This window comes from Crocodylus siamensis, chromosome 5, assembly GCF_052110815.1.
Source record: "Crocodylus siamensis isolate JL-2025a chromosome 5, ASM5211081v1, whole genome shotgun sequence".
Classification (NCBI taxonomy): domain Eukaryota; kingdom Metazoa; phylum Chordata; order Crocodylia; family Crocodylidae; genus Crocodylus; species Crocodylus siamensis.
This window is the reverse complement of record NC_143399.1, coordinates 35,618,843-35,636,203: the sequence shown is the minus strand read 5'-3', so window position 1 is coordinate 35,636,203 and position 17,361 is coordinate 35,618,843. Positions and strand designations below refer to the sequence as shown.

General features: G+C 44.2%; 1 protein-coding gene across 5 annotated transcripts in view; it reads left to right on the top strand.

Moving 5' to 3' along the window:
- The window catches only part of DPYD (dihydropyrimidine dehydrogenase), a 685,692-nt gene that overhangs the window by 215,753 nt on the left and 452,578 nt on the right, over positions 1–17,361 (top strand). For all 5 annotated transcript variants that reach the window (XM_090050053.1, XM_090050052.1, XM_090050055.1 and 2 more), the window contains 2 exons: positions 4,803–4,999; positions 12,117–12,198. In XM_090050053.1, the coding sequence (XP_089906179.1) occupies positions 4,803–4,999; positions 12,117–12,198 (279 nt within the window). The remainder of the gene's footprint in view (positions 1–4,802; positions 5,000–12,116; positions 12,199–17,361) is intronic.

The window sequence follows — 17,361 nt, the reverse complement described above, 5'->3', positions numbered from 1 at the left end:
CCAACCCCTCACACCACAGCCACAAAACATTGTTAAAAAACCCCCTAAACATGCCACTCTGCCACAGGTAAGAAGCAGTGAAGACAAGGGCATCACAAGTGGTAGGACAAGCAGCGTTTGAGCCCTGGACAAACCCTGAGCAGGAGGTGGCACAGTTCTGAGAGTGTGTGGTAGGGGTGCGGAAGTCTTACCCAAAACAGTGCCCAGCTACTACGTTTGATGTTGCTGCCACATACTCTGCCCATCCTGGCTGTTGGTCTTAAAGCAGCATCAGTGCAATGTCTGTGCACTGACTACTGTAAAAGCAGAGCTCTGAGGTTGCTCTTGGTTATAAGAGGTGGACCCTGTTGGGGGTGGGTGACCATTCTGACACCTCTAAGTCAGTGACTGGGGCTGGGGATCTTCTCACCCACCCATAGTTACACTAGTGGTTACCACCAGTGCCTTGCCAGTCCAATGGCACAGATGTTAGTAGTGTTCATATAAGCTAGGAAAAGGGCCATGCCTTATGCTATGGAGGAAGCAAAACCCCCACAATCCTTTTAAATCTGACCTGAGAAAAACATCTGTCATGGTTGAGATTAATTTAAAAAATGGATAAAATGGATTAACTACCTATTTGATCAGCGGGGGAACAGATGCACAAAAAAGGGGCTTACTTTTCATAAATTTTAGGATTCTGTTTGAAACTTAAGGCCTCAAGTTTAGATCGGTGGTTCTGACTTCTCTTCCAGACAGACCTCCATAAGTATGAATTGAGTGGCACCCAATTTCAAGAACTACTTTATATATTATAGAGGTGACTGCCAAGGGACTTGGCAGTTAGGGATGGCTGATCAGTCGGGCAGGGAGAAGCCTGAGTGTGTACTTATCTGCTTATCTCCTCACCCTTTGCAGCACCCTTCTGAGGATTTGGTGGTACCCCAGGATTTCATGGCACCCTGGTTGAGAATCACTGGGATAGGATTTTTCACTTGTATTTAGGTGTCTATAGAAGCAGATGGGTCCCCTTTAGGATTTTAAAGAGGGCCTGTTTGCCTTAATCAGACTGTAAGTGGCCTACCTAAGGTCACACAGAAAAGCTATGACGGAGCCAGATCTCCTGAATCCCAATGTGTCAGTAACTAAAAGATCATTTTCTTCTCCAGCAGCAAGCCTAGACTGGATCTTGTTTGGAAAGAAATCCCTCTGTACAGTAAGGATTGCCCATTGTAAATTTCCCAGTTGGGTGTTTCCCCTATTCCTGGATCTTGTTTTCCAGCAGTTTCACTCTTCATAGTTCTGAGGTCTTCTGAAGGTGTTTCATCAATGCAGACTTTTAATTGTGCACAGTGTATCAGTATCTTGAATTCCGCTACTTTGCAATTAATAATGCAAGCAATGTATTTGTGTTTTGGTTCCTATTGTAACATGACTGGTATAAAGCATGAAGTTAAAAGCCAAGTGATATGGCCACCCAAGAAGTTCACTAATGAAGATATCATGCACGGAATATTTATTACCTTTACAGAGGAAAAATAAGTAGTGCCTGCTTTGCATGTTTATGGCATGTTGCAAATGTATCTGATAATATGTTCTCCTTTAATTGTGTTGTCAGGGGCTAGATTCTCACCTATTGTAAATTGCTTAGATCAACAGAGTTGCACTAATTTATGGTATTTTAGGATCTGGACCCAGAAGATTATCTCGATGAAATCCAAGAATCACAGAAGGAATTAAAACAGAAAGCTTAATGGTTTAACCTGACAATATGGTGTTAATAGTGAATTACTAGGATATTTAAAGGTAGTCTGTAATTCTTTTGCCATTTTAATATAAATGTCCTTTAACTCAGTCCTGTTCTCTGTCTGTCTTAGTACTGAAAGAGTGAAAAAAGCTAAGGAGCACTTCTATGGCCAACGAGGAGTAACTAGCAAATATGAAGACTAGGGACAAACATTGAAAAAGCTGAAGCCTGAATTGATTCAATTTTTGCAGGTTAATCTAACCTGCATAGATTGAACTAATTTGCAAACGATTAGGTATTCAGTGTTGACTCCAGAAATGCAGGCATATGAGTGCAGTGGCTCAGGCCAGAGGGGGAGCTAGAGAAAGCCTTGGGCTGGAGGGAAACTAAGTTGGGGGAGGGGCATGGCAGGGCCTGGGAAGGCCTAAATATGACTGGGAGGGGGTTATACCCACTGGAGGGGGAAGCAGCCCCTATCAGGGGTTGCTAGCCCCCCAACTCCTGCTCACTTCCTCACTCAGCAGCTGTGGGGATGGGACCAGACCCTGGTAGCCTGAGGGGAAGTGGGGGTTTAATCTCCTCATTGCAGGGTGGTGGTGCGGGCACCGATAGGCTCCATTTGTGCACTTGGAGCTGAGGTGGCCAGACACCAGTAGCCTGAGGGAAGGGATGGATTTAATCCCCCCATTGCAGGCCCCAGGGGCACTGATGGGGTGCTCTGGGCTGAGTCCCTCTGAAAAGCAGCCAGCCAGCTGTGGGGAGCGGGGATATGACCTGGCTGGGGGCGGAGGGGCAGAGCCAGGGCTAGTTACAGCCCGATTTACTGCTGCTTCCCACTGTGGCAGTGTGGCCCAAGCTGGGGCAGCTCTGGGTGGTGGGGGTCAACACCCATCACTTCCCACTTCCAGCTCTGTGTGGGGGCCACAGTAGTAGGTGGACTGCAGCTGACCCCATCCCTTTCACAGTGGTGGCAGAGTGAACTATCGCGGTGGGCACAGGTGAAGCACCTGTTACCCTCTATCTGCTTGTGGCAGTGCCAGGTGCTTTGGGTGGACTGCCATAGGCCAACAGTGTGGATCTAGGTGGGGGGAGGCAACAGACCACCACAGCTCAGTCTGGCCTGTCCCTGCAACCCAGGAGCCTAGGCAGTGGTTGGGCTATGGCAGCCTGCCTCAAGCACCTGGCACTGTCATGAGAAGGTGGCAGGTGCCTCAGCTCCATCTGCTGTAATGGTTCCCTCCGCCACTGGGATAGGGAGGGTGGGCCAGTTTGTGCCTACGCCCCTGGGCCAGACCAGGTTGCAGTGGTCCATTGACGCCCCCCACCACTGCCCATGCCCCTGGCTTGCAGAAGCCTGTCCCAAGCTCCCAGGCCCATAGCCTGGGAGTTCAGCTTGGTCCAGCCCAGCCCCACAGCCCAGGAGTGTAGGCAGCAAGTGGCCCATGGCAGGCTGCCCCCTCCCTCTCCCAGTGGTGGCAGTGGAGTGAACTATTGTGGCAGGCACAGATGAAAACACCTGTCACCCTCTGCCTGCTTGGGGTGGGCTGCCATAGGCCAGTCATTGCCTAGGCCCCTGGGCTACAAGACTGGGCTAGATCAGGCTGCGGCAGTCCATTGCCTCCCCACACCCCTGGCAGTCTGTTGCTGAGTCCCACACCCCTGGCCTGCAGCAGCCTGCCCCAAGTACCCGGTATTGCCGTGAGCAGGCAGTGGATGACAGGTGCTTCTCCTGTGCCCGCTGCAATAGTGTGCTGTATTGCTGCCATTGCCAGGAGAGGGAAAGGGGTGTGGAGCCATGCAGCAGCTGCAGCCCACCTGCAAACCATGGCCCCCATGTGGGGAGCTGGAGGTGGCAGGCAGTGGAAGCTGACTCCTGCCCCCTGGGGCTGCCCCAGCCCAGGCTGTGCTGCTGCAGCAGGAGGCAGCATTGAGTCAGGCTGTAACTAGCCCTGAGTGCCCCCTCCCACACACTCTTCAGCTAGGTCACATCCCCCCTCCCACCCCTTTCCTGCTGGCTGCCTGCTCCATGGAGGGACTCAGCCCAGGGAGGCCTGTCGGTGCCCCTGCTGCTGCTGCCTGCAATGGGAGGAGTTAAATTTTCACCCCTTTTCCACTCAGGCTACTAGTATGTGGCTGCCACAGCCCTGGATACCATGGCACCGGGTGCACGAGCAGAGATGCCTGTGCCCCCGTGCATTGGGGAGATGAAACCCCTGCTTCCCCCCAGGCTACTGGAGTCTAGCCCCATCCCTGCTCCTGCCAGGTCCAGATCCTAAAATACCATAAATTAGTGTAACTTTTTTTGATCTAAGCAATTTATAATAGGTGAGAATCTAGTCCTTGACAACACAGTTAGGAGGACATATTATCAGATACATTGCAACATGCCATAAACACACAAAGCAGACACTACTTATTGGAGCAGCAAGGGAGTGGGACACTGGGGATGCCTGGCAAGGACTGCTGTCCCCTTGCCAGGCAGAGCCAGCAGCACTTCTGAGCAGGGTATCCCATCCTCACCCTTTTCTTAGCCAATCGGAGCAGTGATGGTGCTCTAGCTAGGGAGAAGAGGGGCAGGGTCAACCCCACTTGGCTGGAACAGACAGCCTAGCCCAGGGCTACAGAGCATGCTGGGGTGTTGGAGGACTCTGATTTAACTTAAACCAGGAAGGGTTCTGGGACAGAAGTTGCATAAACTGATTTGACCCAAATCAGTTACATCTGATACTACATTCAACCAGGTCTATCTTAAGCCAGCTTTGGCCATTGTGAAACTGGTTTATGTGCACTTATGTTCTGTTACAGGTTTAAGCCAGTTTCTGATCATTTAAACTGGTTTATGTTTAACTTCTGTCCCTATCTGAAATGAAAGGAATTCTTTAAGAGAGAACTTTTTGGGAGATAGTGATACATTTTGTATGCTAGGTAATGTGTTGTAATGAACTAAAACAGTGATTTTTGACATATGTGCTATTTATAATGAAATTGAAAACTCCATCATGTCATTCATTATAGACCTCAGAAACAGCGATTATCATTGAAAAGTATGTAAGTTTTGGAATGTTTTATTTTTCAGGTGTTCAAAGCTATGAACATTCCTCAGATTAGAAATCCTTCTCTACCTCCCCTCTTTGAAATGCCTGAAGCCTACCAGGTGAAGGTAGCCCTCATTGGTGCGGGGCCTGCAAGTATAAGCTGTGCTTCATATCTGGCTCGATTAGGCTACTCTGACATCACCATATTTGAAAAGCAGGAATACGTTGGTGGCTTAAGGTAAAAGAAAAAAAAGAGATAACAAATATATCAGATGGTTGTGGGGGCATTTTGAATATAAAGGATGGTAACTGGAAATACTATATTTTTGGAAAAGTTACTTTTTATTTAAAATCATTATTTGTTAACATATACAACTAAGGGCAATCTTTATTAAAAAAAAAATCATGTTCAAGTTCAGCCTGTTGAGAAATTGATTTTTTTTCCTAAAATGAAAGAAAAAAACCCTCAATTAAAGCAGTTTATGAATATTATGAAAGGAAACACCTGCATCTTACTGCTGAACCCTTATGTTTACCACGGAGGTATAAAAAGATTGGAACTAATAGACTGTAATTTATTAATAATGCTCATTCACTTAAAATTGCTTGCAGACTGGCCATTTGGAATTGGATAGAAAGCAATTTTGTTTGCATAAGTAAACCTTGGAATCATTGAGGAACTGTGAGGTCTGAAGGAGGTGTATGAGTTTTTGAAATTTTGTTTCTAAATTCTATATCTTTTTAAAATTTATTCTAATATTAGAAATGATCCACACTAAACAAAGTACAGGTTTTTCAACAGTAATCACATTGGAGTGTTATTTTGCTAAACAGATCTGATTTTCTGCTTTGTTGCAACAGTTAAATAGAGAAGAGATCTACGTCTACTATATCTGGGTTTCCAAAAAGATTTTCACTTAATGGCAATGCAGGACACAAAATGTCCTTAACATATTTTCTTCAGGCAGGTATAGCCACTCTATTTGGTGACTGATATACACTCCTGGGCACTTTACGTTCACTCTATAAAATGCTGCAGTACTTCTGGTATTGAATCCTTAAGAAAGTCTAGTCCTCTAATCTAAAAGTGACATTTAAAACATGATGATTTTTTATGATTCAGGCTCTACGTTGTAAAATAATTAAATAGGTGTTTATAAATGCTTTTCAGTTATGCAAAAGTGGTGGAAACTTTGAAATTCAGAATGCTTATGAAGTGTTCTTGATGTAAATAGACATGGAAGAATATTAACTTACTATTGGCAGCATAAAATTTACCCCTAAAATCCCCCAGCCATCCATAAATCCCAGCGAAATGGGATTTTTTTGGGTAACTATACAGTTGAGAAAGCAGCTCCATAGCTATGTGTGGTAAAAGATTTAAGTGATGTTTTCGTGGTTCAGAAGGTGTAGTATAGGCCCTCTGTGCTGGGGGATGTATTTCTACTGCTCTGAGTGTAACTTAAGTCTGCTGGCACCTCTAAATATATGTCAACACATTTTAGAGTTTGAATAGTTGGATCATACCATATTTTCTTGCAGAGCACACACTTCCCCTGTCTACCTCCTTCAAATAAGATACAGATTTGGTTTGGGGAAAGCAGAGTGAAAAAAAATGTCCAATCATGACAGAGAGCTGACTGTATGGAGCAAAACTACTGCCATTGGCAGCAGTTGTGAGAGGATTAACACTGGACTTCACTGCTGCTGCTTCATGGCCCAAAGAGAGGCAGAGCTCTTGGCAGCCATTATGAGGTCTCTATGCTTCTGAACATTTCATTGTGTGATCTATAATCACATTCAAAGACAGGACTTGTCATTGCAGTGTATGTAACTTCTGGAATATGTTGCTTTTCAAGTGTTCAAAAATTATGAATATTCTTGAGAAATCTTTCTTAGGCTTCCCCTCTTGGAAATGCCATTGGTCTACCGGGTGAAGATGGCTCTCAGTGCTGTGGAGCTTGCAAGGATATGTTGTGCTTCTGCCCAGAAATCAGCTTTCCTGCTTAAGACATGCACCTCAGCTTTGGAGGGCTAGGTCTTGGGGGGAAAAATGCCTGTGTGTGCAAATAAATATGATGCAATTTCAGAGATCCGTATCAAAGTAAAATATCAGACATTAAAAGTCCAAATGTATCCCTGAAGCAACACTGCTAACCCCAAATGTCAAATACTTAAAAGACTCTCTCAAGGGTATAGAGCCAATGGCAGATAAGTAGAGCTGAGGGTTTGCATGTTGCTGTTTAGGTTTAAAAGTGTTCTGCCTAATTACCAAAGTGTTATTTTAGCTGTTTGTGGTACAGTAGTTTCACTACATAGACTTACTTTAGTAGAATCCAGGGGATTCTAAGGGATTGCAGGTTTTGTTCAAGGTGTATTGGTCTGCTTATTAAAGCACTGTGTTGCTTTTTTGGTAAATGTTCTATTGAAAGTTGCTTGCAATCACTTGCAAAAACAAAAAACAACCCTCGCCCTTCTACCCCCCCACAAAAAACCCCTCCTATTTTCTATAGCACCACTTTACTCTTGTGCCAGTTTACAGTTTTATGTTACTGAACAGTTATAATTGTTTCTTTGCTTGAATTCAATAAATATCAGTAAATGAAGAAGGTGAACTTTATGCTGCACCCACCTTTTGCATTTCCCATACACATTCAAGAAATATGACTTAATCATCTGTTCCATTAGGGGGAAAAAAAAGTAACTTCCTTTAGGAATCTTGGTGATCTTAGTGGCTGAACTGAGCATTTTGCTGCATCTTTCTGGTTTCTTGAAGACAGCATGATTAGGAACAACCCCAATAATGGTCATATTTTATTCCCATTCTTTGTACAAAGCACAGTTTGACATTTAATGGTACTTCTACATCTGGAATAAGGGCAGGTTGTGGCATTTACTCATTTTGCCCTCACTTTGACATTGGAATAGAAGAGAGGTTGATCTGAGACAGCAGCCATCCATAATTGCAGCCACAGTGCTTTGATAACATCATATTTTTTCAGAACTGGTTCAAAGACCAGAGGCTTCTCATGCCTCTGTAAGCTATTTAGAATGCTTAAAAAGACCAAATCAGTTTTGTATTTGGAATCTGGTGTATGCATCTGTGTGTGACACTGAGCCTCTCTATCTGTATGATCAGGATGTTATTTCCAACCTCAGGATTTACAGCTGTTTAAGATCATTAGGGACTACCTTCTGATTGTTAAAGCCTGTTGTGACTTAGGTGTTCTGTTACTTCTGGAGAAATGGAAAATGTTTTTCTTCTATATGGCTAATTTAAAAGGTGTAGGTTATGTTTACTGAGAAATACTTGCATAAGCTACAGTTGAACGAGGCAAACTTTCAATTCATTTATCAAAATGGTTTTAGTTTCTGTTTCATGAAGTGATGAAATCATACTGTATTTACTCAGATATAAGATAATCCAAATATAAGATAAATTTGTTATAATTTTCAAAGTATAGAGTGGAGGTTTCCCTTAAATATGTCCCTCTTCCACTGTTACAGCAGGGAAAATAAATCTGGAGGGATCAGATAGCCCATTTGCCCTCTGCTCCTACCCCCCAACTTCCTCTTCCTGCATTCCTTTCCCTTGCTCCTTACTGTCAGACCCTGCTTTCCCAGAGCACATGGAAGTTGGGAGCAAATTTGAAAACACTGAGTTTGAAATAAATATGTGCAAATTACTGCAGGTACACATAGAATTAGTTCATTCAGAATTGCTATATTTCACCTTTTTTTTGAAACTGCTGCAAGCTTTAGCATAGGTATTTCATAAAAAAGCACTTTTGAGCAACACTTTTGTATCTACTTAGATACAGCACAAATTATGCATGATATTAATGCAAAACCAAAAAGCTTGTGATTTACCATATAGTTGATTGGGCTGGGTTCCAGCAAAGTCCCAGCAGTTCAAGCCATGGTAACCCCACAGCTTAGCACTGCTCAGTATGTGTGTGTATGTGCTCCAGATACCAGCCACAAAGGATCCATGGGCTTTTTAGCACCCCCCCATCATGACTGGAACGGGGTGTTCTTCTCACAAGTCCTGGGATCCTCCAAAAGTGTATATGAAGATAAAGTGCAGGGCAATCTGGTGCTGCTTCACTTCATGGAAGGGTGGGCCATACCAATCATATACAGCAGGTTGAGCGAGGGGCAACAGAGGGATTCTGGATGATCTGGGGCCCCTTTTGGTGATGTTTGCTAGATGCATAAAGCTGGTGAAGAAACAGGAATAATTGGAAATAGGAAAGAAAGGTGCAGCTCAACTCTGGGAGTGAAGAGGAAATAAAAATGTATTCAGTGGAGTGGTTCTCCATAACTTGAAAAAGAGTTGGCACTGAAGGGACTACACTCACTGGGAACTATTGTATGTCTTATGTAGATGGGCTCCACTAATTTATTCTTGTGGTAGGTTCCCATTAGCATCTTGGCCTACACCAAGCATTTTTGGCACCAAGGGGAGGGTTTCAAAGTTTCTAGGGTCGGAAGGGACCTGAGTAGATCATCTAGTCCAACCCCCTGCCATGGCAGGAAAGAGTACTGGGGTCAAATGACCCCAGCAAGGTGTTCATCTAGCCTCCTCTTAAAACCTCCCAGGGTAGGAGCCTGCACCACTGCTCTTGGAAATTGGTTCCAGATCCTAGCCACCCTGACCATGAAGTAGCGCCTCCTCTGACCATGAAGTAGCACCTCCTGATATCTAGCCTAAATCTACCCTCCGCCAGCTTGTGACCGTTATTCCTGGTCACTCCTGGCAGTGCTCGGGGGAACAGGGACTCCCCCAATGCCTGCTAATCCCCCTTGACTAGTTTGTAACAGGCCACTAGATCCCCCCTCAGCCTTCTCTTATGGAGGCTGAACAGGTTCAGGTCCCGTAGCCTCTCCTCATAGGGCCTGCCCTGCTGTCCCCTGATCATGTGAGTGGCCCTCCTCTGGACCCTCTCCATGCTGTCCACATCCCTCTTGAAGTGCAGCACCCAGAACTGGATGCAGTACTCCTGCTGCGGTCTGACCAGGGCTGCATAGAGGGGGAGAATCACCTCCTTGGACCTGCTTGAGATGCATCTGTGGATGCATGACAAGGTGCGGTTGGCCTTCCTGACTGCCTCCCCACACTGCCGGCCCATGTTCATCTTGGAGTCAGTGATGACTCCAAGATCCTTTTCCACCTCTGTGCTGACAAGAGGGGAGTTCCCCAACCTGTAGGTATGGTGCCGGTTGTTCCTCCCCAGGTGCATCACTTTGTACTTGTCTGTGTTGAAACCCATCCTATTCTCGTCTGCCCACCCTTGTAACCTGTCTAGGTCCGATTGTAGTCTGTTGCTTCCTTCTAGCGTGCCCACATCCCCCCACATATTAGTGTCATCAGCAAATTTGAACAGGGTGCTTTTTACCCCCTCGTCCAATCACTGATGAAGATGTTGAACAGTGCGGGCCCGAGGACCGAGCCCTGCAGAACCCCACTGCCCACGTCCTTCCAGGTTGAGAAGCACCCATCCACTACCACCCTCTGGGTGTGGCCCTCCAGAGTTGGTGACCCATTTGAGTGTGTGGGTGTTGACACTGCAGTCCCCCAGTTTCTTGATGAGAATGGGGTGAGAGACAGTGTCGAAAGCCTTCCAGAAGTCCAGGAAGACTATGTCCACTGCTACCCCTGCATCTAATGATTTGGTGATCTGATCATAAAAGGCCACCAGGTTGGTCTGACAGGACCTGCCACTGATGAACCCGTGTTGGTTGCCCCTAAGCATAATCTCCCCTGCTGGCCCCTCATGGACATATGCCAGAATAATATTCTCAAACAGCTTGCCTGGGATTGAGGTAAGACTAACTGGCCTATAATTTCCCGGGTCCTCCTTCTTCCCCTTTTTGAAGATGGGATCCACGTTGGCCCCCTTTCAGTCCTCTGGCACCACACTAGAGCACCACGAGTGCTCGTAAAGCCATGCCAGGGGTCCTGCAATGACCTCGGCCAATTCTTTTAGAACTCTAGGGTGGAGATTGTCCGGACCGGCTGACTTGAATACGTCCAGCTCCTCCAGAAGCTTCTTAACTAAATCCTCGCTAACCCTTGGCCCAGGTGTGCCTCCCCTGGGGCCCGAGGGGGGGCCCAACAGGGAGGTGACTGTTCTGGTCCCTACTTAGGAAGACGGAGGCAAAGAAATCGTTAAACATGTTAGCTTTGTTCTCTAGTGTGACGACCAAATTTCCCAACGTGTCCTGCAGGGGCCCCACGTTACCCGGAACCTTCTTTTTACCCCCTATGTATTTAAAGAAGGACTTCTTATTGTCCTTAATCTGGGAAGTTAGCCCTAATTCCATCTCTGCCTTGGCCTTCCTGACCGCCCCCCTACATCTCCGAGCGACTGCAGTATAGTCATCCCTGGTGATGTCCCCTTCTTTCCATTGGGTGTATGCCACCCTTTTAGCAAGGAGACATTCCTGGATGCTTTTGGTGAGCCATGGAGGCTTGTGTGTCCTCCTGCTCCCTTTGATCCTCGTTGGGATTACCTTCCTTTGGGCTTGGAGGATCGTCTCCTTAAGGAGCGACCACTCTCCTTGGACACCTGGCTCCCCTCCCCTCTGGAACCTCAGCGCTTCCCCAACTATCCTCCTCGGGTGTTAGGGCTCACTGTGGTCTGGCCTGGTATTGCAGTACCTGTAGGCCTGGTGCCAGTTCTCTTGTAGGGGAGCAACTGCCCTTTTTTTTTTCCCCAAGGGCCGGCCACACACACACACACACACACACACACACACACACACACACACCACACACACACACACACACTTTCCATCAGCATGTTTGCCCCATATGGGCCATGAACTTTATAGTTATGTTCAATGTTGGCTGCATTTAATCATCTTCATAGTTGGTTTCCATTACTGAACACCTGATGCTTTTGGCAGCCGTTTAATGATAGGCAATGTATTTAATGAGATTTTCTTGTATGCAAATATAAGACGAGGAGCTTTTTCCCATGCTGATTGGGAAATCGTGTCTTGTATTTGAGTACATATGGTAGTACTTATAACACTATTGAGAAAACTTGTCAGCAACAAAAAAGCTTAAGGGGAAAAGAGGGAAAATCAGTATATGCCCATTGGTACTGTACTAAATGTCTGTTTTCCCTTTTCTTCAATCTATGCATACTTGCTAATGCAAGGGAAAATTGGTTCATCGATAGGCTTTTTATCAGGATGACTCGTATTCTACTTCATTTCCATTTAAATGTCAAAAACCTTCTTTGTACAGGCAAAAAAATTGCATCAGATTTGTACAATATGTATTTAATGAAAAGTCCTCAACAGCTGGAAGTTGTTTCAGAACCATTTTTTTTCATTTGTTCTAGTACATCTGAAATCCCCCAGTTCCGACTGCCATATGATGTAGTGAATTTCGAAGTTGAGCTTATGAAGGACCTTGGAGTGAAGGTAATGAAAAATATAACCTGCCTATGTATAGCTCAAAGAAAAAGGAATGAGAGCTCTGCCTGAGACTAACAGGAAAATGTCATGCACATTAGTAAAGAACAATTAAAAGCCACACTAGGCAGAGGCAGAAAGATGCTTTCTCTTGCTCAGGGCATTTGTCTGTCTGCTGTCTGAATGCCACTAGTTTGGAAAAGGGCAATCAATAGTTCTCATCTGGCATGCCTGCATGTGATTAATTGTCTGTAAGAAACAAATTCCTAAATTGCTTTAGGGGTTCAATGTAGCCCTTCAAATGATTTGATTTCTTTAATCAAGCTTTTTTCATGCAAGTTTGGTACTACTAAAACCATTCTTATTTGAAACTGCCCTCCTCCCTCCTAGTTTTTCCTTAATGGTTTGTAATACAATCTTAAACTGAAGTTTATTTTACTTATCACATGCATCAAATTAGCAGTGTGTTAATGTGATCATCTCTTATAAACAATAACAGTAATTCAACATCTTGAAAAACCATAGCATTGCATTAGCTGTATTCCATTAAACAACAACTTCTTGTTACTTTATAGGTAATGGACATGCTGCTTTATTGTTCATTCAGGGCTTGCTCTGGAAATCTAGTTAGTGTGTGTAACTTCTGCACAGCTAAATAGAAGTTATATGTAATGGAACAAATTTCCAGATTAAACCTTTAAAAAGAAGAGTAGATAATGATACATTTGTACCTGTTTCAGGTCATAATGCTTCAGCTTTTACACATACAAGCAATATTTATTTGTTGTCTCTTATCTTGGTCCATTGGGCAGCAAGCCAAGAATCATGACACCTAGGGTTAGATCTCCATATCTCCTCATCCCATTTATGCTTGATAAAGGGATTGGGGTGTATAAAGAGCTTTGGGCTAAGTACAGACAGTCAAAAAGCCCAAGGCTGAATTGATTCAATCTTCATGGGTTAGTTTAAGCTGCATAGACTGAACCAATAAGCAGGTGAACAGATATTCACTTTTGATAGGCCAGAAGCTGGGTAGTGCTAGAGCATGACTACCAGCTTGGCTGGAGCAGGCCGCTTGAGCCAAGGCTAGCCCACCCATGCTGTGAGGCGATGTGTGCAGGGAGGTGCAAAGCATCCTGGGATGCTGGAGGACTATGAGTTAACTTGAATCTGGAGGGGATCCAGGACATAAGTTCAATAAACTGATTTAACCTAAATCAGTTAAGTCTAATACTACATCCTTCCAGATTTATCTTAAACTGGTTTTGGCCACTTTGAAAGCAGTTTATGTGCACTGAACTTCTGTGTGTTACAAATTTGCCCTTGCATTAGGGTGTAGACAGGGGGGAGAGACTAGAGAAAGGGAAGAGGATATATTAGGGATGGAGCTACAGGGTGTTGTACTACAAAGGTTTTGGACATTGCCACCACTAGTAAAATAAGCAACTGGAGATGGTCTGCATAGTTTAGGCCAGCCCCCAAAGCTTCGTGTTGTGTCAGAGGATGCAGAACAGCCCAGGTTTCAGGAGACACAAATGTAACTTAAACCAAGATAGCAAGCTCCTTCAGTACCCTGGGTAGAGGTACAGGGTGGGATTATGCTGATCACTGGAGAGTGGTTGGGGGGAAGGGTTGCATAGAAAAAGCAGAATCTTGTCTGCCTAGACTTTCTGAACTCCAGTGGCAGCTGCAGCTGCTGTTGCTGCTGCTGTAGCAGTATGGACTCAGGTTCAGGCTTCCTTTACAGTGCCTGCAGCAACCTGGGAGCTGCCCCTGGTGCTCTATTCACTACCAGACACAAGGCTGTATATGCCCGACTCCTATAGCTAGGCAGTGCAAAGCTGTGCCTGTTGTGGCAAAGCTTCCCTGCTGCGATAGACATGCCCATTCTGGCGCCCTTTCTAAGTCAGCTGTTTGGGCTAGTGCTCCACTTGTTCCCTCCCCACATTATGTTCTTGGCTTAAATCAAGTATAGCCACTCTCTCATGCTAGGCTGGGAGGTCTGTGCAGCACAGAATCTCACTCTAGATTGTGTTTGAAACTCTGCCAGTGATTTGCTATGAACCCTTTGGTAAGCTCCTTAACTGAATCCTGTGCGTTTTTAAATGGGAATATTTATCTACCTTTGCATAAAACATTATAAAATGAGGACAAGTGAATAGTAATGTATTCATGCTATGCGTTGTTTGTTTATGCAAGCAATTCTATTTACATTAGAAAGAATTATTCAGATGAATAATCGTTATGGGACTGCACCTTAGGAATATTATGAATCTTAAGAAAAAATATCATTTATGTTTCAATTTTCATCATTTACCCAACAGAATAACAAATTATGATAACTTATTGAATATAATTTGTAGCCAGTGAGCACATGCTTATATTTTGAAAAAATATATAACCAGATTTAGGTGTTGATAATATGTTTTATATTTCATTTATAAATTAAGAAAATAAGAGAACAAGCCTTTAAATACAGTATAGTTTTTTCCCCTCCCTTTCCCCCTTTTTATATTTTCAAAAGTATCTAAGTGGGAATACATATAGATTCAAAAAAAATGAGAGAGGGCAGTATAAGAAGGGTAAACATTTTCTTCATTCAGCATGACATGTAGTCCATACACCCCGCTGTTTGGGGTTTTTAGTTTTTGTTTACCTTTTTCTTTCCTTAAGCAAGTGCACAAATGACCCAGGAAAGATGGGGAAAATATTCAGTTACAAAGTATAAGTTTGGAAGATAAAAACAGGGTGGTTCTAAGTATAAAAATTAAAATGTAAGATGTCAAAAGACACTGGGTTAGCCATCATGCACACTTCAGCCATTTGCTAGCCAGTATAGCTATAGGTAACATTAGCTCCAACTCTGTTTTGGTGCACAGGCTTGAGCCTAGGAAAACTTCCTAAATATGAGAGGAACAGATAGTTGGTAACTGTGTGATAACCCCACGATACTGCAACTACAAAAGGAGGGCATCTTTTCCTGAATCTCCAGGTGTTGTGGTTTGCCTCTTCCCACCCTACCCCAGATCTGAAATGGTTGACTTGCAGTAGAGATGATGCAGCAATACCAGCTTGTACAGGGAGGAAGGTGATTCTTAAGAGATGGAAAAGATTGTACTTGTTCTGCTCATCACAATGTGACAGCATCAGTTGTGGAGATGGTCAGTTAACGTGGTCCAGTTTAGTCTCCTACTCTCCTGTTGATGAGTCAGTGGTTAGGTGCCTCCTAGATAACTGTGAAAGTGGCCATTTTGGTATCACTTGGATTTTATCAAGGTGGTTCTTTGCTGCAGTATGATACCTGATGTAGGTGGTGCAGTATTCTCCAGTACTGCATCACTTACATCCCAAAGTTCTGGTTAGTCCCTAGCATTGCAAATGTAAGGATAACAATAAAAATGATAGAAAAAATAATCAGGAAGAAACAGGCACTCATTTACAGTTGCTTTTTTGCTGACTGTGCAGAATTATTTCTCAAGGGCCAGGTTTACTTTCTAACCCAACTTGCTATGGGGAAAGATGCTAATCTGAACCAAAGGTTTTAAAATGAACCAAACATGAAGACTCCAGCATTTAGATTCATACCGTTCAGTGAAACAAAGCTTAAAAAATCTGAAAATGGGGCAAAAGCATAAGAATAGGGAAACACAGTATGAAATGCCAGCCCACATCTTGAAACTATGGACCGCCCTGAATACCAAAGCTAAGCCTGAAAAAGAACTGTGCAAGTTGGAGGCAGCTAAAATGATTGCTAAGTGTGAACGGGCATCTGTGCTCTTGTTGACAGAGCCAGCCTGTGGCTCCCCTAATAAAATCTGTTTTATTTTTTCCCTTGTGTCTTCATGTTGTCTGTAGAACCTCTGGCTGCTGTTTTGAAATGCCTACTTTTAGCTTGTATTGTATGTGATGCCTTCTGAGCTCTGCCCCCTAGTTCTCATCTAGCAAGGAAAGAGATGGGGGGCAAACTCCTGTTTTACCTAGTGGATGACTAAAGTGCAGCTTGTGACCAACTCTGTTACTTGACTGAAGTATAGGAGTCATTCTGTTGCCATCTCTGAACAAGTGGGTGCCCCCCATTATAGGAATAGGATTGTCCTCTGGAGGAGCATAGACATCTCCTTACTCTTATCATGCAGGTACTTATGAGTGCTTGTACATGTGTAAGGAGGCTGCTCTGACATGCTATAATTAAAGTGCGTTAGAGCAGACCCAATTAATAGAGTCTGCTGTAGCGTGCTAATCAGCATGCTCCAGCCAGTCTCCATGTCTTGTGTATCAGCATCCCTGCACTTCAAAATGGCCGCAGGGTCATTTGATACTCTTGAGTTAAAGCGCCCCCGCTACCATTTTGAAGTGTGGGGATGTTCATGGGCCACTCTAATTAAAGTTCCCCCTTTTCCCCACCCCTGGAGCACATGTAAAAATGCCATTGGTGCCTGGAGTGGATAATAAAATTACTTCTACATGTCAGCTGGGCAACTCAGAGTTGGTCACAAGCAGCACTTTGGGTGCCTATATATTTCCCCATATATTTCCTGTTGCACGATCCAGGCACCAGCTATTAGCCTTGTTGAGGGAATAACATAAAGCATTAATATCATCCCTTTGATATAGTGACTGGAACTGCATGCAGAAGCCTGGACACAATACCCATTAATACTGGTTTAAGCTGGATCACTTCTGTACACCTATATAAATTTAACCAGGAGTGGGAGTGAACAAACAATCAGCTATTCCAGAATAGCTGTTTGCAGTAGGTTGCAATAGGTATTTAAGTGCCTCACCACTAGGCAGCACTGCACAGGTTCCCTAAACCAAATGGCTATTTCAGGATGGAAGCAGACACTGAGCACTTACACCACTACATACATGTAGTTTTTCCCAGGGAAGCTCTTTGTCAGATTCAAGTAAATCATATTGATGTAAGGGCTTATGATGTGCGCACTTCTTATTGATACCAGTATGAGTATGTTGTGTCTCTAAATCCTAGTACAAATGGGGTCTGCCAAGGCACCTTATTTGTCTTATTACCTGAACCTGTATTAGCACTATCTAGTACAGTGTTTCTCATCCTTTTTAGATTCAAGGAAACCCTTGGAAAATGTCAGCTCTTAGCTTTTACTCATATTTTTTGACTTTGGAAAAATAGTAGAGCAATTCTTTTGTTGCAGA